This window comes from Amblyraja radiata, chromosome 13, assembly GCF_010909765.2.
Source record: "Amblyraja radiata isolate CabotCenter1 chromosome 13, sAmbRad1.1.pri, whole genome shotgun sequence".
NCBI classification, from domain to species: domain Eukaryota; kingdom Metazoa; phylum Chordata; class Chondrichthyes; order Rajiformes; family Rajidae; genus Amblyraja; species Amblyraja radiata.
The window spans coordinates 14046934-14068563 of NC_045968.1; the positions used below are offsets into that span (position 1 = coordinate 14046934).

General features: G+C 48.3%; 1 protein-coding gene across 2 annotated transcripts in view; it reads left to right on the top strand.

Annotated features, from left to right (window-relative positions):
* LOC116979633 overlaps nucleotides 1-21630 on the top strand; it is a 164457-nt gene that overhangs the window by 72420 nt on the left and 70407 nt on the right. For both annotated transcript variants that reach the window (XM_033031272.1, XM_033031273.1), the window contains exons 8-9: nucleotides 4836-4959; nucleotides 12714-12813. In XM_033031272.1, coding sequence (XP_032887163.1) covers nucleotides 4836-4959; nucleotides 12714-12813 — 224 coding nt within the window. The remainder of the gene's footprint in view (nucleotides 1-4835; nucleotides 4960-12713; nucleotides 12814-21630) is intronic.

The window sequence follows — 21630 nt, forward strand, 5'->3', positions numbered from 1 at the left end:
CCGGGAACTGGAATGGCGACTGTTAGAGTGGAACACACACACACACACACACACACACACACACACACACACACACACACACACACACACACACACACACACACACACACACACACACACACACACACACACACACACACACACACACTGCAAAGCCAAGGTGTAATGTTTGTTGTGTTTCGGTCGGGTTGTGCAGAGTGATCTGTGGGATCACTGGTTGAATATGTTTGTTCCAGTTTCAAGAGCCTACGTTACGTAGAACATAGAATAGTGCACCTCAGGAACAGGCCCATCGGCTCACAATGTCCACGCTCATCATGATCAAAAATTAAAAACTCATCTCTGCCCGCGTGTAGTCCATGTCCCTCCATTCCCTGCATAGCCATGTGCCTATCTACAAGCCTCTTAAGCACCACTTTTGTTAAATACCTGAGTTTAGTTCACTGGGGGCACTGCACTGGGGGCGCTGCACTGGGGGCGCTGCACTGGGGGCGCTGCACTGGCAGGGGGCGCTGCACTGGGGGCGCTGCACTGGGGCGCTGCATTGGGGGCGTTGCACTGGGGGGGCGCTGCACTGGGGGCGCTGCATTGGGGGGTGCTGCACTGGGGGCGCTGCACTGGGGGCGCTGCACTGGGGGCGCTGCACTGGGGGTGCTGCACTGGGGCGCTGCACTGGCAGCAGCCTCTGCCTACAGCCTGTCTGTTATTTCTATCTTTTTTAAATTATTTTTAGTTAGTCTAAAGTCTTGTGTTGGGGGAAACGTTTACTTTTCTATGTGGGGGAGGGGGGCAGGGTAAGGGGGAAACCGTCTCCTAGTCTCTTCCTGGCGGGGACGCGACTATTTCTCCGAGTCGCGTCCTCGCCCCCCACCTCGCGGCCTACCAGCTGGATCGGAGCGGCCTTTCCTGCCGGGGACCGGGAACCGGACCAGGGCTGCTACAGTGGCGGCGCAGCGCTGGAGTCACCGCAGAGCGGGCGATGCCTACCTGGGTCGCCGGTTGGAGCTCCGGAGCATTGGGCCGCTGCTCCAACATCGTGGAGCTCTGGTTTGGAAGAGCTTCCAACGCGGGCGGCGCTGATCGCCAACACGGAGTCCTGGGGCAGCGGGTCTCCACCCGGAGTGGCCTGCGGACTTTGGGAGCCGCCGACTCCGGTAGGAGGGGGCCGACTCTGGTGTCCACGCCGCTGAGGACGTCCCGCAGCCCCGACGTCGGACTTACAACACCCCGGCGAGCGGTCCTGAACATCGGGCCGCCCGTAGCGGCAACTGCGGAGGGCTTGGGGAGGCCCTGACCACGGGGAACAATGGAGGAAGAGACTGACTTTGGTGCCTTCCCACACAGTGGGAAACTCTGATTCTGCTGTGCGGGGATGTTTTATGTCAAACTCTATAGTGTGTTGTGTCCCTTATTTTTATTGTATGGCTGTATGGGAATTTCATTTCACTGTGCCATCTGTTTGTAGGCTGTATGGGAATTGTATTTATAAATGTATCTTGTATCTTGTATTGCACATTTAGTTTAATTTTGTTTAGAGATACAGTGAGGAAACAGGCCCTTCGGCCCACCGGGTCCGCGCCGACCAGCGATCCCCGCACACTAGCACTATCCTGCACACACTAGGGACATTTTTTACATTAACAAGCCAATTAACCTACAAACTGTACGTCTTTAGATTGCGGGAGGAAACCAAAGATCTCGGAGAAAACCCACGCAGGTCACGGGGAGGACGTTCAAACACCATACAGACAGCACCCGTAGTCGGGATCGAACCCGGGTCTCCGGCGCTGCATTCGATGCAAGGCAGCAACTCTACCGCTGCGCCACCGTGGCCGCCCTCGCTCCATTACATAGAACATAGAATAGTGGACCTCAGGACCAGGCACTATTCTATGTACTATGTAGTGTACAGTGAAAAGCTTTTGTTGTGTGCTAACCAGTCAGCGGAAAGACAATACATGATTACAATCGAGCCGGGCGGAAAACCCGGGGGGGACAGAGGGGACAATCCGGTGAAATCTCCGCTTTTCGCGAGACAGTAGGGGTGGGACTGATGATCGAGTGCGCCGATTGGAGGATAGAGACGTCGGTCAGCAGGCAATGGGGGCGGGACATGATTCAGCGCGATGATTGGAGGAGGGAGGAGTGGGGGGGGGGGACGAGGATAGAGTGCGGTGATTGGAGGGGGAGACGTGGCACAGACCTGCGCTTCATCCGCAGCCAGGATGATCCCGGCCGGCTCTCCGTCGCTGTCCCGTCCCCACCCGAGTACCCCCCCCCCCCCCCCCACGGGTGGCCAGAGAGGTCGGCAGCAAAGATCCTCCGCTATAGGATCTTTGGTCGGCAGGCGGGCCAGCGCAGAGAAACAGCGCTAAACCCAGCTAACTCTGCCTGTCACGCCAAGTGAGCTTACAACCCTTCATGTTCAAGAAGGAACTGCAGATGCTGGAAGATTGAAGGTACACAAAAATGCTGGAGAAACTCAGCGGGTGCAGCAGCATCTATGGAGCGAAGGAAATAGGCGACGTTTCGGGCCGAAACCCTTCTTCAGACTGATGGGGGGTGGGGGTGGGGGGGGGGGGGGGTGGAGAAGGAAGGAAAAGGGAGGAGGAGGAGCCCGAGGGCGGGGGGATGGGAGGAGACAGCTCGAGGGTTAAGGAAGGGGAGGAGACAGCAAGGGCTAGCAAAATTGGGAGAATTCAACGTTCATGCCATCCGGACGCAAGCAACCCAGGCGGAATATGAGGTGCTGTTCCTCCAATTTCCGGTGTTGCTCACTCTGGCAATGGAGGAGACCCAGGACAGAGAGGTCGGATTGGGAATGAGAGGGGGAGTTGAAGTGCTGAGCCGCCGGGAGTTCAGCTTGGTTAGTGCGGACTGAGCGGAGGTGTTCGGCGAAACGATCGCCCAACCTCCGCTTCGTCTCGCCGATGTAAATCAGCTGACATCTAGAGCAGCGGATGCAGTAGATGAGGTTGGAGGAGATACAGGTGAACCTTTGTCGCACCTGGAACGACTGCTTGGGTCCTTGAATGGAGTCGAGGGGGGAGGTGAAGGGATAGGTGTTGCATTTCTTGCGGTTGCAACGGAAAGTGCCCGGGGAGGGGGTAGTACGGGAGGGAAGGGAAGAATTGACAAGGGAGTTGCGGAGGGAGCGGTCTTTGCGGAAGGCAGACATGGGGGGAGATGGGAAGATGTGGCGAGTGGTGGGGTCACGTTGGAGGTGGCGAAAATGGCGGAGGATGATTTGTTGTATTTGCCGGCTGGTGGGGTGAAAGGTGAGGACTAGGGGGACTCTGCCCTTGTTGCGAGTGCGGGGATGGGGAGAGAGAGCATTGTTGCGGGGTATGGATGAGACCCTGGTGCGAGCCTCATCTATGGTGGCGGAGGGGAATCCCCGTTCCCTGAAGAACGAGGACATTTCCGATGCCCTGGTGTGGAACGTCTCATCCTGGGAACAGATGCGGCGTAGGCGGAGGAATTGGGAGTAGGGGATGGAGTCTTTAAAGGGGGCAGGGTGGGAAGACGTGTAGTCCAGATAGCCACGTGAGTCAGTGGGTTTGTAGTGTATGTCGGTCAGAAGTCTGTCCCCTGCGATGGAGATGGTGAGATCAAGGAATGGTAGGGAAGTGTCGGAAATGGTCCAGGTGTATTGGAGTGCCGGATGGAAGTTGGTGGTGAAGTGGATGAAGTCAGTCAGTTGTGTGTGGGTGCAGGAGGTGGCCCCAAAGCAGTCGTCAATATAACGGAGGTAGAGGTCGGGGATGGGGCCCTGGTACGTATTGAACAAGGATTGTTCAACGTACCCGACAAAGAGGCAGGCGTAGCTGGGGCCCATGCGTGTGCCCATAGCTACGCCTTGTGTTTGGAGGAAATGGGAGGAGTCAAACGTAAAGTTGTTGAGGGTGAGGACCAACTCCGCTAGGCGGAGGAGAGTGTCAGTGGCTGGGTATAGGTTGCTCCTCTGGTCGAGGAAGAACCGGAGGGCTTTGAGGCCATCCTGGTGGGGGATGGAGGTGTAGAGTGACTGGACATCCATGGTGAAGATGAGGGGGTGAGGGCCTAGAGAGTGGAATGCGCGGAGGCGGCGGAGAGAAACTTACAACCCTTTCTGGACTTGCGGAAAATATGGCCAGCGCGGAGAAGCAGCGCTGGTATCTCGTCAGTCCAGACAGGGCTGTAGTTAACCCGGTGAGACAGGCAGAGTTAAGCTGCATTTAGCGCTGAATTGAGCCTCCGAAGCCTCGCGCGCTTGTGTGTGTGCGCATGCGCGCGCGGCCGCCAAGAAATTGTGTCCCCCGGTCCCCTCCATGTTTTGACAGCGGTTTCTGTCTCTGGATACATGATAAAGGAATAATGTTCAGTGCAAGGTAAAGACAGCAATGTCCGATCAAGGATAGTCCGAGGGTCACAAAGGAGGTAGATAGTAGTTCAGCACTGCCCTCTAATTCTGGTAGGATGATTCAGTTGCCTAATAACAGCTGGGAAGAAACTGTCCCTGAATCTGGAGGTGTGTGCGTTTTCACACTTCTGTACCCCTTGCCTGATGGGAGAGGGGAGAAGAGGGAGCGGCCGGGGTGCGACTGGTCCTTGATTATGCTGCTGGCCTTGCCGAGGCAGCGTGAGGTATAAATGGAGTCAATGGAAGGGAGGTTGGTTGGTGCGACGGTCTGGGGGCTGCGTCCACAATTCACTGGTTCTCTCGTAACATTTGAGCATTTAGACAAACATTTGACATGGCGTAGAAGGCTGAATGCTAGAACGTGAGATAAACTATGCATCTTGTGAAGAATTGTTGCAACTTGACGTATATTTTGACATTTTGTTCACTTTAGGCATGTATACATCATTCCTTTCTTCACGTGGATTTTGTCTTTGGGAATCATTTTGGCTCAAGTGATCATACAACCAATCACATCCATTTTGACCATAGCAAAAGGAACCCTGTTGGTGATCACAGTGAGTTTAATTTTCTATCATCTATTTCATTTTGTTCTAAATGTGTACACTGGACAATGTTTATCAATAGTCTTGATATGAATCACCTTCATAGTCTCCCATCTCCCTCAATCTCCTCTGCATTATTTATAGAGTGGCACGGTGGCGCAGCTGGTAGAACAGCTGCCTCACAGCGCCAGAGACCTGGGTTCGATCCTGACTTCGGGTGCTGCCTGTGTAGAGTTTGCATGTATTCCCTGTGACCGCATTAGGTACTCTGGTTTCCACCCTCATACCAAAGATGTGCGGGTTTATAGGTTAATTGGCCTCTAAATTGTGTAGGGGTTGGATGTGAAAGTGGGATAGCATAGAACCTGTTAATCAACCTTCCCCCTTCTTCTTGCGAATGAAACATAAACCAAAGGAACAGTTAGATCTCAAGCCGGGTGTTGAGCTGCCAGGTTGTTGTCTCTGTTGGCGTCAATGTCTGCCAGGCCCTGAGCTCCATTTGGTGGGTGGTAGAGCGGGCACCCAGAGATGACATGGTTGGCTGTCTGTTGTTCTGCTCCGCATTCACAGGCTGGGCTCTGGCGGAGCCCCCATCTCCACACGCTGGCATCGAAACGCCCAACTCCAGTACCAAATCTGTCAATGGTCAGCATGGACCCGGTGGGCCGAAGGGCCTGTTTCCATCCTGTATCTCTCTCAACATTTAAAATCCATCTGTTTTATTTTGTAGCAACTTCTTCTGTTTCTCTCGCGCTATACGTCATTTTAACATGTAAAGTGGGGATTTTTTTTTAATACTCTGGTTATCACAGCATGGTAAGTGAAATGTTATTTTAGTTGGTGTTAAATATCACCATAAAAGATGGTGCACTTTCATTTCTACCAGGATTCTTTGATAACCCACAGTGTCTGTGGTGGAAAATCAATAGAAATCCATTAACTAAACAAGTCAATTGAAATAAAAATGGAAAGAGGTGTTAAACAAGCTGCCAGTGAACTGTTGCTCTTACACCGAGGTAACGTCCACCCAACTGTGTTCGTTTCTTCCACTGTTTAAGGATATCCTGAGTGTGTCTAACGTGATCACCAAAGATAGACACAAAAGGCTGGAGTAACTCAGTGGGACAGGCTGCATCTCTGGAGAGAAGGAATGGGTGACGTTTCAGGTCGAAGCCCTTCTTCAGACTGGGAGTTATGGGGGGGGGGGAGACACAGAGATTTGGAAGGGTAAGGTGAGAAGGTTGTGGCAGAATTCTCATCGGAGAGAGGAGGAGAACTTCTTCAAGTTATATGTCTTGAGGAGATTTCGCAGTGGAGCAGACAAAGTCCGCTCAGAGGTGAGCAGTGTTGCGTCTGATGTAAATATAAATCCGGTTAATACCAGCGATTTAAAACGCGCAACGCAAACATTAACAATATGATTGAAGAAATGGAGGATGGTTTATATGCTTCCAGGTGAATCAGACTGTCATTAGTCCAGCGTTTTCCATCTGTTAACCAATGTTAACGCTTCTGGTAACAGCACTATGGACATATGCTGCTCTATTATAAAGGCACTTACCCTGAACTGTGTAAGGAAAATGCCAGGGCCTAGTATGTCAACGCAGTTCTGTGTAAACTGGCCAATTGCCATCACTGAAAGTCATAGCACTGCCAATTAGTGTGATGCTGCTGATCCTTAGTTTAAAGCTGATTTTAAAATCCGCTCTCACTGGTTTATCCCCATAACGTCGCAAAACCCTCGGCAATGCCAGCAGAATAGTCAAGGGCCGGACTCACCCTGGTCACATCCCCTCTTCCATCAGGCAAGAGTTGCAGACGTGTGAAAACGCAACACCTCCAGATTCAGGGGCCGTTTCTTCCCAGCTGTCATCAGGCAACTGAGCCGTCCTCTCACCAGCGAGAATTTGGTCCTAACCTACCATCTACCTCATTGGAGACCTTTAAACTATCTTTAATTGGACTGTACAGGACTTTATCTTGCATGAAGTGTTGTACCTTTTATCCTCATTCTGTGGACAGCTTGACTGTAAACATCTTTTCTTTGGGTAACACGCAAACAAAAGCTTTTCACTGTACCTCGGTAGACATGACAACAATAAACTAAACTAAACTAAAAACTGGTATGATGTGTCAATAGACAACAGGTGCAGGAGTAGGCCATTCAGCCCCTCGAGCCTGCACCGCCATTCACTGTGATCATGGCTGATCATCCACAATGAGTACCCCGTTCCTGCCTTCTCCCCATATCCCCTGACTCCGCTATTTTTAAGAGCTCTATCTAACTCTCTCTTGAAAGTATCCAGAGAACCGGCCTCCACCGCCCTCTGAGGCAGAGAATTCCACAGATTCACAACTCTCTGGGTGAAAAAGTTTTTCCTCACCTCCGTTCTAAATGGCCAACCCCTTATTCTTAAACTGTGGCCCCTGGTTCTGGGCTCCCCCAACATCGGGAACATGTTTCCTGCATCTAGCGTGTCCAATCCCTTAATAATCTTTTATGTTTCAATACGATATCCCTCTCATCCTTCTAAATTTGAGAGTATACAAGCCCAGCCGCTCCATTCGTTCAACATATGATAATCCCGCCATCCCGGGAATTAACCTCGTGAACATACGCTGCACTCCCTCAATAGCAGGAATGTCCTTCCTCAAAAATGTCTTTAAAAGATGTGCGAGTGAACTTTGTGGCATTACTCTAACAATCGCTGTCCAACTCGTACGCTTTACATGAGAAAAACATTGTGAGGGGACCAAAATACCGGATAATTTGCAGATGGCCTGAAACTACTTTGAAAATGGAGTCAAAACACGGTGCCTCATGCTCGTGAGACCAGTAGACTATTTCTGTACAATTTACTAATCGGGGATGTGCTTTGGGATAGCAATCATCTACTGGACTGTTTTGTAAGAAAAGGAATTCTCTGTGCACGTGTAACAGTAAAAGCACTGTTGAAGAAAGCACCATCGGTGTCCTTGAGAGCTGGCAGGACCGTGTGTAAAGAGCATTGGGTCACCGTGCCATCTGCTGCAGGGATTCTGGGGCCATCGTACATCACAACGTTGGCACACTCAGAGCCAGTCAAAGCCAACTTAGTCCAAAGCCTGGCAGCCCTTCCTCGCTGTGGACATGACCTCATTAGACGGAGAGAGAATCATGGAAAAATAGAAAATAAGTCGTGATCATATTGAATGGTGGCGCTGGCTCGAAGGGCCGAATGGCCATTCAGCCCTGCGATTCCAGCACCGCCATTCAATGTGATCATGGCTGATCATCCACAATCAGTACCCCGTTCCTGCCTTCTTTCCATATCCCCTGACTCCGCTAATTTTAAGAGCCCTATCTAGCTCTCTCTTGAAAGTATCCAGAGAACCGGCCTCCACCGCCCTCTGAGGCAGAGAATTCCACAGACTCACAACTCTCTCAATATCACAACTCATTCAATATGATTGATCACGACTGATCATCCAAAATCAGTATCCCCGTTCCTGCTTTCTCCCCATGTCCCATGAGTCCGTGAGACCTGAAGATCTGGACTTCCTCTCTCATAAGCAATATCAGAATTAGGCCAATCGGCCCGTCAAGGCTACTCCATGGCTGATCTATCTCTCCCTCCTAACCCCATTCTCCTGCCTTCTCCACATCACCCCTGACACAAGTACTGATCAAATTAACACAAAAAGCTCGATGGCCCCATCTCGCTGCTATGCTGAAAGGACCCACGCTGGTAATTGTTCTCGTGCCGAACACACGCAGCTCGTCGGCGCAATGACCTTTGAAGCCTCGTCACACCAACCTAATGCAATTCACCGGCTTTTCACAGCTGAAAAGAAATGCAGAGATGATAAAACGTTCCTTGAGATGCCTCCTACCGTTCCCCCGGGGGCTGTTAGTTACATTGCTCGAGGCCTTTCCAACTCGGCAGGCCTGAAACTGGCAACAGCTATTTTTTATGCCCAAAAAAAAAAAGACAAAATGGAATGACTTTTTCTCTGGCAGCTCCTTCCCACACCCACCCCCACTGTGTTTCCAACAGTGAGCTTGTGATATTTTCTGTACACATGTGAAAATATAACACCCAGATTTAATGTCAAAACTCTGAGGAAAGGTGTTGAACTAATATCGGCACTTCTCCTGATTTATAAATAGGTCCTGTCTGCAAAATGCCCCCAGTCAAATTCTAAATACTTTCAAGAGAGAGCTAGAAAGGGCTCTTAAAGATAGCGGAGTCAGGGGATATGGGGAGAAGGCAGGATCAGGGTACTACTGATTGGGGATGATCAGCCATGATCACGTTGAATAGCGGTGCTGGCTCGAAGGGCCGAATGGCCTACTCCTACACCTATTGTCTATTGTCTATTGTCTATAAATAATGTACTGATTAATATCAAATTCAGCTGCATCCTCCCAACAGGCCATTTATCAAATGTGTGTGTTTGAAGACTCCTTAAAGTTGTGCTGCCCAGGTGTGTGCATTCGGTCTGAAGAAGGGTCCCAACACAAAACATCATGGCCTCCAGAGATGCTGTTTAACCTGCCGAGTTACTCCAGTATTTTGTGTTGTTCCTTGAGTGTGGGGTGTTTGGTTGCATTCAAGGTGACCTTGTTCAGATATGACCTGATATGGGGCCCTGCAAATGTTTATTATGAAAGCATGTTTATCTGATCATAGTCATAGAGTGATACAGCGTGGAAACAAGCCCTTCAGCCCAACTTGCCCACCCCGGCCTACTCAACCTCTCCCTGTAGCTCACAGTCTCTAGTCCTGGCAACATCCTCGTAAATCGTCTTTGAACCCTTTCCAGCTTGACAATATCTTTCCTATAACTTGGTGCCCAGAACTGAACACATTACTCTAAAGTAGACAAAAATGCTGGAGAAACTCAGCGGGTGAGGCAGCATCTATGGAGCGAAGGAAATAAACGACGTTTCGGGTCGAGACCCTTCTTCAGAGACAGTGGGATGTGGGAGAGCTGGGAAGGAGAGGGGAAAGAAGGAGAAAGCAGGGACTACCTAAAATTGGAGAAGTCAATGTTCATACCGCTGGGGTGTAAACTACCCAAGCGAAATATGAGGTGCTGCTCCTTCAATTTATGGTGGGACTCACTCTGGCCATTGAGGAGGCCCAGGTCAGAAAGGTCGGATTTAGAATGGGAAGGGGGAGTTGAAGCGCTGAGCCACCAAGCGATCAGGTTGGTTATTGCGAACCGAGCGGAGGTGTTGGGCGAAGCGATCGCCAAGCCGACGCTTGGTCTAATGCGGCCTCACCAACGTGTTATACAACTGTGACATGACCTCCCAACTTCATGTTGCTGTGAGCTGCGTCTTTGCTTCTCCTCCCTCCCTCTTGATTGCCCCTCTCACAATCCCCTTGCCTCCGGCGTCCCCACTGTTAGTTGGTATCTGTATCCCCGAGAAGCAATGTGTAAAGCCTGTGACCAGCCATGCAAAATTCCAAATGTTCTCCCATGTCCCCGATACCCGTTCCTGTAACGTCTTTAGCAGCACGGTGGCGCAGCGGTAGAACTGCTGCTTTACAGCGCCAGAGACCCGGGTTCGATCCTGACTACGGGAGCTGTCTGTGTGGAGTTTGTACGTTCTCCCCGTGACCTGCGTGGGTTTTCTCCGGGAGCTCCGGTTTCCTTCAACACGCCAAAGACGTACAGGCTTGTCGGCTAATTGGCTTCGGTAAAATTGTAGATTGTCCCTAGTGTGTGTAGGCTAGTGTTAGTGTGCGGGGATCGCTGGCCGGCACGGACTCAGTGGGCAGGAAGGGCCTGTTTCCGCGCTGCATCTCTAAACTAAAACTAAACGAAACAATGTTAATAATTTACTGTTACAAACATCAAACTTTCTCCAGTGAAATGAACCAAATGTGTGATGTTAGTGGCGGTTGTGGAGGTCAACGTGTAGAGTTGCTGCTTCACAGCGCCAGAGACCCGGGTTCGATCCTGACTACGGTTGCTGTCTGTACAGAGTTTGTACGTTCTCCCCGTGACCACGTGGGCTTTCTCTGAGATCCTTGGTTTCCTTCCACACTCCAAAGACGTGCAGGTTTGTAGGTTAATTGGCTTGGTGTAAATTGTCCTCAGTGTGTATAGGATAGTGTTAATGTGCGGGGATCGTTGGTCAGCGTGGACTTGGTGGGCTGAAAGGGCCTGAATCCGTGCTGTATTTCTAAACTAATCTAAACTAATCTCAGACGTTTCACAGAGTGCTGGAGTAACTCAGTGGGTCAGGCAGCATCTGTGGAGAACATGGATAGGTGACGTTTCACAGAGTGCTGGAGTAACTCAGCGGGCCAGGCAGCATCTGTGGAGAACATGGATAGGTGACGTTTCACAGAGTGCTGGAGTAACACAGCGGGTCAGGCAGCATCTGTGGAGAACATGGATAGGTGATGTTTCAGGTCAAAGTCGGGATGGGAGACTGCAACCTTCACGTGGTAAAACCTTATTTCGACAACTGCAATCAATCCGACGTGCACAAACAAAAGATCAAATAGAACAAGTTGAGCTACAACTTTAGGCTGTGCATGCCATACATCAACGTCACCTATTCCTTTTCTCCAGAGATGCTGCCTGACCCACTGAGTTACTCCAGCATTTTGAGTCTATCGTCGGTGTGAACCAGCATCTGCAGTTCCTTCCTGCACACAATGGCTGTATCAATATTTATTTGAAAGTCTTGATTATTGATCCATCCTTTAGTAGAGAAGTGGCTGTTGTTATTAACCCTCCAGCACGTACTGTCTTCACACTTGTATGTCTACTGCGTTTCCGTGGTGTAAACCTCCTTGCTCCCGTGACTTGCCTTCCTTGGGGACTGTGCCTGACGGCCTCTATGTTGGGTGGCTACGCTCTCGGCAGTTTTCACACACAGACGGTGTGCGCGCTTGTTTGTGGCAACAAAACATTTCACAGCTCAAATCCAAACTGAGTGGTTCCCATAGTAACAGTGGCAAGGTTTCCCATCATAACTGTTGTGTTTGTGCCTCTCAAACTCGCATCATCTGAACATTGGAGCTGTCCACGTTTGACCCATTGGTGGATCGCGAGCAGTGCTTGCATTAAAAATGCTGCTACTGCTGCAACTCCCTCCTTCCTATTTAATTGGATGAGACACCCCTCAATGCCAGTGTTGCACGTTAAATTCCATATGTTTAGTGACCTGGACTGTAGACTCACGTAGACCCGCTCATGGGGGGGATCGCCGTGGGGGTTGGGGTAGGACAATGGGGACCCGGAATTTGGGGGGGGGGGCACCATGAGGGACGGGGATAATAAAAAGGGGGACCCGGTGGCGATACTGTGTATATGTTTTAACTTTGTCAGCGCCCTTTATGTGGCGACTATTGACATACCGTGGGTACACAAGCAGAGAATTTCACTGTGACTTATCACATGGGACAATATTCATTCATTCATTCACCTGTCCCACTTGCCGATTTTTTTCGGCGGCTGCCGGTGTCATATCAGTGTCGCCAAAAGATTTTGAACATTTCAACGTCCAGCGGCAACAAAAAAAAATGTTGCGACACTTGATAAAACAGTATGTCATCACTCCGCAAATTTCTCGGTGACCTGATACGTCAGTCAATGATGCCGGCAGTCGCCGAAAAAAAAACGCCAAGTGGGACAGGCGGTTAAGTCTCACCTCTAAACCAATCCAAAAACACATCAGTACCACGTACCTCTAGTTGTGGCCTCCAAGCAGGTTCTGAACTTGTAACACCGTTCCCTGAGTTGTGTTGTCTCCTCCGCAGGTGATGGTGATCTTTGTCGTGGGCTCCGAGATCCACCAAGAAATAAGCAATGATTTCTCCAGCATTGGCACGCCGTTCCTGATGGGCACTGTTGCACTCGGTACGTTATTCTTGTGTTGTGTCGGAAGGAACTGCAGATGCTAAACCGAAGATAGACACAAAAAGTACACTCTCGACAACTTCTCCTTTGACTCCTCCCACTTCCTCCAAGTCCAAGGCGTATCTCTGGGCACCCACATGGACCCCAGCTATGCCTGCCTCTTTGTAGGGTACATCAAACAATCCCTGTTCCAGGCGTACACTGGCCCTGAATATTTTCCAATGTTCTATAGATTCAGGATCAGTTCCTGTGGATTGGAGGGGAGCTAATGTTATCCCACTTTTCAAGAAAGGAGGGGGAGAGAAAGCAGGGAATTATAGACCAGTTAGCCTGACATCAGTGGAGGGGAAGATGCTGGAGTCGATTATTAAAGATGTAATAGCAGCGCATTTGGATAGCAGTGACAGGATCGGTCAAAGTCAGCATGGATTCACGAAGGGAAAATCATGCTTGACAAACCTTCTGGAATTTTTTGAGGATGTAATGTAAAATAGACAAGGGAGAGCCAGTGGACTTTCAGAAAGCCTTTGATAAGGTCCCACACAGGAGATTAGTGGGCAAAATTAGAGCACATGGGGATAGGGTATTGACATGGATAGAAAATTGGTTGGCAGACAGGAAACAAAGAGTATGGATTAACGGGTCCATTTCAGAATGGCAGGCAGTGACTAGTGGGGTACTGCAAAGCTCGCTGCTGGGACTGCAGCTATTTACAATATACATTAATGATTTAGATTAAGGAATTGAAAGTAACATTAGCAAATTTGCAGATGATACAAAGCTGGGTGGCATTGTGAAGAGGATGCTATGAGGATGCAGGGTGACTTGGACAGGTTGGGCGAGTGAGCAGATGCATGGCAGATGCAGGATAATGTGGATAAATGTGAGGATATCCACTTTGGTGGCAAGAACGGGAAGACAGATTATTATCTGAATGATATCAGGTTAGGAAAAGGGGAAGTACAACGAGACCTGGGTGTCCTTGTACATCAGTGACTGGAAGGAGGCATACAGGTGCAGCAGGCAGTGAAGAAAGCTAATGCCATGTTGGCCTTCATAACGAGAGGAGTTGGATATAGGGGTAAAGAGGTCCTTCTGCAGTTGTACAGGGTGAGACCACACCTGGAGTATTGTGTGCAGTTTTGGTCTCCTAATTTGAAGAAGGACATTCTTGCTATTGAGGGAGTGTAGTGTAGGTTCACGAGGTTAATTCACAGGATGGCGGGACTGTCATATGATGAAAGAATGAAACGACTGGGTTTGTATTCACTGGAATTTAGATGAGAGGGGATCTTATAGAAATATATAAAATTATTAAGGGATTGGACGCTAGATGCAGGAATCATGTTCCCGATGTTGGGGGAGTCTAGAACCAGGGGCCGCAGTTTAAGAATAAGGGGTAGGCCATTTAGAATGGAGATGAGGAAAAGCTTTTTCACACAGAGAGTTGGGAATTTGTGGAATTCTCTGCCTCAGAAGGCAGTGGAGACCAATTCATTGGATGCATTTAAAATAGAGTTAGATAGAGCTCTTAGGGCTAGCAGAATCAAGGGTTATGGGGAGAAGGCAGGAACTAATTGCTAATTAGGGGTGCTGATTATGAATGATCAGCCATGATCACATTGGATGATGGTGCTGGCTCGAAGGGCCGAATGGCCTACTCCTGCATCTATTGTCTATTGTCTATACTTCCCCGAACTCCATCTACTCTACGTTAAGGACCACCTCATGCACCCATGCAGAACCATATTCTCCAGCTTTTTGTGTCTGTGTATTTTCCTGTACGCTTACACTCAGAATGGAATATGTTTTTTTGAACGTTTTTGTACTTAGAAAATTATGATTGCATCGTGTCGAAGGAGTTACTTAAACATAATTTATTTTGCAAAATCAAATTGCCAGTTGAAATATCATTGTAATGATCTTTCTTAATGTCGTTAAGTGACTGGATAAATATATTAGCTGCAGTATAAGGAGTTTCAAGGTTGAAGATATCTTAGATAGACACAAAATGCTGGAGTAACTCAGCGGAACAGGCAGCATCTCTGGAGAGAAGGAATGGGTGACGTTTCAGGTCGAGACCCTTCTTCAGACTAGAGTCAGGGGAAAGGGAAACGAGGGATATGGATGATGATGATGTAGGGAGATAGAGAACCAATGAATGAAAGATGTGCAAAAAAAGTCAAGATGATAAATGAAACAGGCCATTGTTAGCTGTTTGCTAGGTGAGAACAAGAAGCTGGTGCAACATGGGTGGGGGAGGGATGGAGAGAGGGGGGTTGCAGGGGTTACTTGAAGTTAGATAAATCAAAATTCATACCACTGGGCTGTAAGCTGCCCAAGCAAAATATGAGATGCTGTTCCTCCAATTTGCGTTTAGCCTCACTCTGACAATGGAGGGGGCCTAGGTCAGAAAGGTCAGTGTGGGAATGGGAAAGGGAATTAAAGTATTTGGCAACCGGGAGATCAGGTAGGTCCAGGCGGACTGAGTGAAGGTGTTCAGCGAAACGATCGCCCAGTCTGCGTTTTCCTCATGAATAGCTGGAGAATATGAAACAAAAAGCTGCAGAATATAGTTCTGCATGGGTGCATGAGGTGGTCCTCAATGTAGAGGAGATGGAGTTCGGGGATGTATAGACATTAGACAATAGTTCCCTGTTCCGCTGAGTTACTCCAGCATTTTGTGTCTATCTAAGATATCTTCAACCTTGAAACTCCTTATACTGCAGCTAATATATTTATCCAGTCACTTAACGACTTTAAGAAAGATCATTACAATGATATTTCAACTGGCAATTTGATTATGCAAAATAAATTATGTTTAAGAAACTGCTTCGACACGATGCAATCACATAATTTTCTAAGTACAAAAACGTTCAAAAAAACATATTCCATTCTGAGGAAAAGTTCTTGATTCAGTTCACAACAATTAGTTTAGTCTCTGAGTGACACGAGTGCTAACATCGTGAGCAAAACACAAAGTGCTTGAGGAACTCAGAGGGTCAGGGTAGCATCTGGGGGGAGAGTGGACAGACAACGTTTCGGGTCGAGGCCCTTCTTCAGTCCGAATGATTATTGAATATTTAGTGCATATGATCATTAGTCAAAGCAGAGTTAACAGTGATTTTCTAATGAACGGAATATGTTTGAACGGGAACAATCTTCCAGGGCAATGGAGAAAGAAAAGTTCCAATCTTTCAAGAGCTACGTTGGGCTGCATGACTCTAACGGATGGGTTAAAATGAAATTGAGTCTAGGATCTTGCCCAATCTATGGCAAATGCATTACTCTTGCTATAACAGCAGAGTCAGACTTCAGAGATACAGCGTGGAAACAGGTCCTTCAGCCCACCGAGTCGGTGCCGACCAGTACACCACCCTACCCTACACACTAGGGACAATGTACAATTTTACTGAGGCTAATTAACCTGCAAACCTGTATGTCTTTGGAGTGTGGGAGAAAACCTACGCAGTCACGGGGAGAGCATGCAAACTCCGTGCAGACAGCGCCTGTTGTAAGGATCGAACCTGGGTCTCTGGAGCTGTAAGGCAGCAACTCTACCGCTGAGCCACCCTGTCTCCACCTTGTCATTGGTGATAACAAAGAACCATGAGACCATTTTACAGTGAAGCTTCCGTTACCCAGATATTCCCTTCCTTTTTAACTTGAGAATAAATGTATTCCCCTGCCCTCTGGCTGCTTGATGCACGCAAGCATTTGGAAAGGGCGCAGAGAAGATTTACCAAGATGTTGCCATCAGCTGGAGCCAAAGGGAGAGGTTGGGGCAGGCGAGGACTTTATTCCTTGGAGTACAGGAAGTTGAGGAGAGATCTTGCAGAAGTGTCCAAGACCACGAGGGGAATAGATTGAGGGAATTCGCAGTCCTTTACCCAGAGTGGGGAAATCAAGAACCACAGGACAGAGGTTTGAGGTGAAAGGGGAGAGTTTTAATAGGAACCTGAGGGACAATGTTTCCCACAAAGAGGGTGATGGGCATATGGAATGAGTTGCCAGAGGAGGTAGTTGAGGCAGGTACTATAACAAGATTTAAGAGACATTTGGATAAGAATGTGGTTGGGAAAGGTTTAGAGGGATATGGGCCAAACACAGGCAGGTAGGACTAGTGTAGATGGGACATGTTGGTCAGTGTGAGCAAGTTGGGCCGAAGGGCCTGTTTCCATGCTTCTTCTTCTTGCGAATGAAATAAGCTAAAGGAATATTTAGATCTCAAGCCGGGTGTTGAGCAGCCAAGTCGTTGTCTCTGTTGGCGTCAATGTCCGCCAGGCCCTGAGCTCCATTTTGGAGGGTGGTAGAGCGGGCACCCAGAGATGACATGGTTGGCTGTCTGTTGTTCTGCTCCACATTCACAGGCTGGGCTCTGGCGGAGCCCCCATCTCCACACGCTGGCATTGAAACGCCCAACTCCAGTACCAAGTCTGTTGAGCTTCACCCATGCTCCTCTGGGGAGGTCAGACCCTGGACAGCTTTTATCTGGTGAAGAGATGTCGCTGTGTAATGGAGATGAGGTTGCCTTCCACTCCTGTGACCACTTGATGGCTATCCAGTGTGCTTTTGTCTCAGTTGGCTGGATGGATGGATGGTAGGAGTTGTATAACTCCATGCTGTATAAATCTATGAAGGCAGGTGGGACGTGGTGTAAATGGGGCATCTTTGTGTGCATGGGCAAGTTGGGCCGAAGGGCCTGTTTCCATGCTCTAAGACTCTATATCCTTACCAGCGGCCAAGTCATAATGCTGCTGTTTCACTCCCCCTCCCCCCCCCCCCCCCCCCTACCCTCCATCGATGAGTTCAAATTTCCTCTGTGCATAGTTTAAAATCTGTTGGGTGTAAATCTGTTCACATTTAACAGCTTTTAAAATACACAGATAAATCAATATGTTGAAATGAAGCTGGAGAGCACTCTAAACAGTGGGCTGAAAATAGCATTGTGAACAAATTAAACCCTGAAGACTATGAGATTGGATATCATAAGTTGCTGCACCTTGGCGACCAAATTGGATAAAGATGTGCAGATGAATGTAAAATTGTCCTGCTGAATTGAAAATTGCCGTGGCAACAGGAAGCAGAGGATAATGATGAATGGACAGGTTTTATCTGTAAAAAGCACTCGGGGCCAGTCCAGCTTTTACAAGGATATGATTTTCACAATCATATCATCAGGTGCCATTAAATATTATCAAGAATACAAATAACATTAACCTCTGGGGCAGACACAAGATATTACATGGAAAGTAATCTCGACAAATTAACAAAATGCTTCGCATTGCACCAGGAAACTTAACTCATTGACCCGTGGCGTGAAGAAAGATTATAATCACATCATTTACATGAACGAAAGACTTGCCTTTATACTAGACCACCTTGTAACCAGCGCTGAGAGATCTCTATAGAATTATTGTTTTATATACAGTGCCAGTTTAGACAATAGACAATAGGTGCAGGAGTAGGCCATTCGGCCCTTCAAGCCAGCACCGCCATTCAATGTGATCATGGCTGATCATCCCCAATCAGTACCCCGTTCCTGCCTTCTCCCCATATCCCCTGACTCCGCTATCTGTAAGAGCACTATCTAGCTCTCTCTTGAAAGTATCCAGAGAACTGGCCTCCACCGCCCTCTGAGGCAGAGAATTCCACAGACTCACAACTCTCTGTGTGAAAAAGTGTTTCCTCATCTCCGTTCTAAATGGCTCACCCCTTATGCTTAAGCAGTGACCCCCGGTTCTGGACTCCACCAACATTGGGAACATTTCCTGCCTCTAGCTTGTCCAATCCCTTAATAATCTTATATGTTTCAATAAGATATCCTCTCATCCTTCTAAACTCCAGAGTATTCGAGCCCAGCTACTCCATTCTCTCAGCATATGACAGTCCCGCCATCCCGGAAATGAACCTCATGAACCTACGCTGCACTCCCTCAATAGCAAGAATGTCTTTCCACAAATTAGGGGACCAAAACTGCACACAATACTCCAGGTGTGGTCTTATTAGGGCCCTGTACAACTGCAGAAGGACCTCTTTGCTCCTCTTGTTATGAAGGCCAACATGCCATTCGCTGTCTTCACTGCCTTACACAGGAATGCATTGCAACTATTTTGTGCAAAGCAAGATCTTGCAAACAGCACAGTAATGGTTGATTTATTTTTGTTGCTGGGCTGGACTAGTTGAACTCCATCGACAGTAGACATCATGCTGACTGTATCGCCCTGGAGAAACAAGGAGCTGCAGGTGCTGGTTTACAAAAAAAAGACACAAACTGCTGGAGTAACTCAGCAGGTCGGGAGAACGTGAGTAGGTGATGTTTCAGGTCTGGACCCATCTAAAGAAGGGTCCCGTCCTGAAACGTCACCTATCCATGTTCTCCAGAGACGGTGCCTGACCCATTGAGTTATTCCAATACTTTGTGTCCTGTTTCTGTATTGCCCTATTGGTCTGAGGTTCACTTTGTTCCTATTGCATTTCTTAAATTTTGTTTTTCTGAACCTAGTTTTTGATACGTCCTTGAATCACTTTTTCATTTGGAGATTTTCCTACTTTTTTTAATGAATGGTGAATTTGATTATATATGCAATGATTTCTTCTGACAGTTGAGGCAATTTTGCTCAAATTCTCCAGAAGGCCTGATAATTTGCTAATTTTCTGCACTGCTGGAGAGACTCTGGAAACACCACTGCTCTTATTCAAATGCTTCATTTTAAATAATTTATTTCCCATTTGTTACAGGATGAAATAAAATAAACTTAGTCACAGAGGCAAATATGGTTGGTTTAATGAAATGCTGGAAGTACAGTAGATAATTTAATTTTAGTTGCATATCTGGCCCAGCTGAGGGAGCACCTTCAGCAACAGACTGGTTCCACCAAGATGGAGCACAGAACGCCACAGGAGATCCTTCTTCCCTGTGGCTGTCAAACTTTACAACTCCTCCCCCTCCTGTCGTGGGGTAGACTGACTCCCCCATGTAAAGGTTTAAGAAAGAACTGCAGATGCTGGAAAAATCGACGCATGTCTGAAGAAAGGTCTCGACCCGAAACGTCGTCTATTCCTTAGCTCCCCAGACGCTGCCTCGCCTGCTGAGTTTCTCCACCAATTTTGTCTACCCCCATGATAGGTGACGTTTCACAGACCGCTGAAGTTAAGGGCCTGTCCCACTGTAAGAGGTAATTAGAAACATAGAAAATAGGTGCAGGAGTAGGCCATTCGGCCCTTCAAGCCTGCACCGCCATTCAATATGATCATGGCTGATCATCCAACTCAGTATCCTGTACCTGCCTTCTCTCCATACCCCATGATCCCTTTAGCCACAAGGGCCACATCTAACTCCCTCTTAAATATAGCCAATGAACTGGCCTCAACTACCTTCTGTGGCAGAGAATTCCAGAGATTCACTACTCTCTGTGTGAAAAATGTTTTCCTCATCTCGGTCCTAAAAGATTTCCCCCTTATCCTTAAACTGTGACCCCTTGTTCTGGACTTCCCCAACATCGGGAACAATCTTCCTGCATCTAGCCTGTCCAACCCCTTAAGAATTTTGTACGTTTCTATAAGTTCCCCCCTCAATCTTCTAAATTCTAGCGAGTACAATTCAAGAGTTCTCCCAACTTTTCCCCTGATTCAAATTCGGAGAATGTCCGTAGCGGGTCCGTTGGAGTTTGTGGATGTCTCGTAGCGGCTCGTACGAGTAAAAAGTAACAATTTTTTTCATCACGAGTATTTTTTACTCGTGATGAAAAAACGTCACGAGTTTACCGGATTTCCCTAGTACCTACCGTTACTCGTACGAGCCGCTACGAGACATCCACGAACTTGAAATTGTTGTGCTTGCAACACTTTGAACTTTGGCCAAATACAAAATACCAAAACCAGTTTTTAATTGGCTGGGTAAGTTAAGAGCCTGTCCCACTTGGCCGTCATTTGCGCCTCATTTACGCGTTATATGTAAATTAGGTCGACGCGTCGTGAGGCATGGAATCGTATGCGGTGGCGCACGGTATCGCACGGATCTCCAGGATTTAGTACAAGAACGAAATCCTCGCGCGCCACCTGCGTGACGTATCGCGTATGCACGCTGACACATTGGTGTCGTACGCTGGCGTCCCGACGTCTCACATGTATCGCGTGGTGGCGCATGGTTACGTTACCGTGCGTCAACGTCCTTGCATCAACGTCCAGCCGCGCGCCGCAGGGTATTTTAATGGCGTCAGGTGCACCAGACGGCTATGCTGACGCGTGATTTGCGCACAACGTCGCACATCACGACACGTCGACCTATTTTACATATGATGCGTAAATGAGGCGCAAATGACGGCCAATTGGGGCAGGTCCTTTATTAAATGGCACCAGAGGACACAACAATGTTATTGTTGGGGGCTTAAAAGGTAGCCGAGTGCCTTTATGCGTTTTAATTTGAGTTTTTGAATTCAATTGAATAAATTAGGTGAATTTTGAATAAATATCTAATTATGTCTACTTATCACCATGTTATTTTGACTTTTTTGACTATTCAAACTAAAGGGCCTGTCCCGCTTACGCAATTTTTTTCGCCAACTGCCGGCGCCCGTCATAGTCGCAGCAGGTCGCTGAAAATTTTCAAAATGTTGAAAATCCAGCGGCGACCAGAAAAAGGTACGACTCTTTGGGCGACTACTCACGACCATACAGGCGTAAGCCATTTAGAACGGAGATGAGGAAACAGTTTTTCTCACAGTGAGTGTGAAATTCTCTGCCTCAGAGGGTGGTGGAGGCCGGTTCTCTGGATACTTTCAAGAGAGAGCTAGATAGGGCTCTTAAAGATAGCGG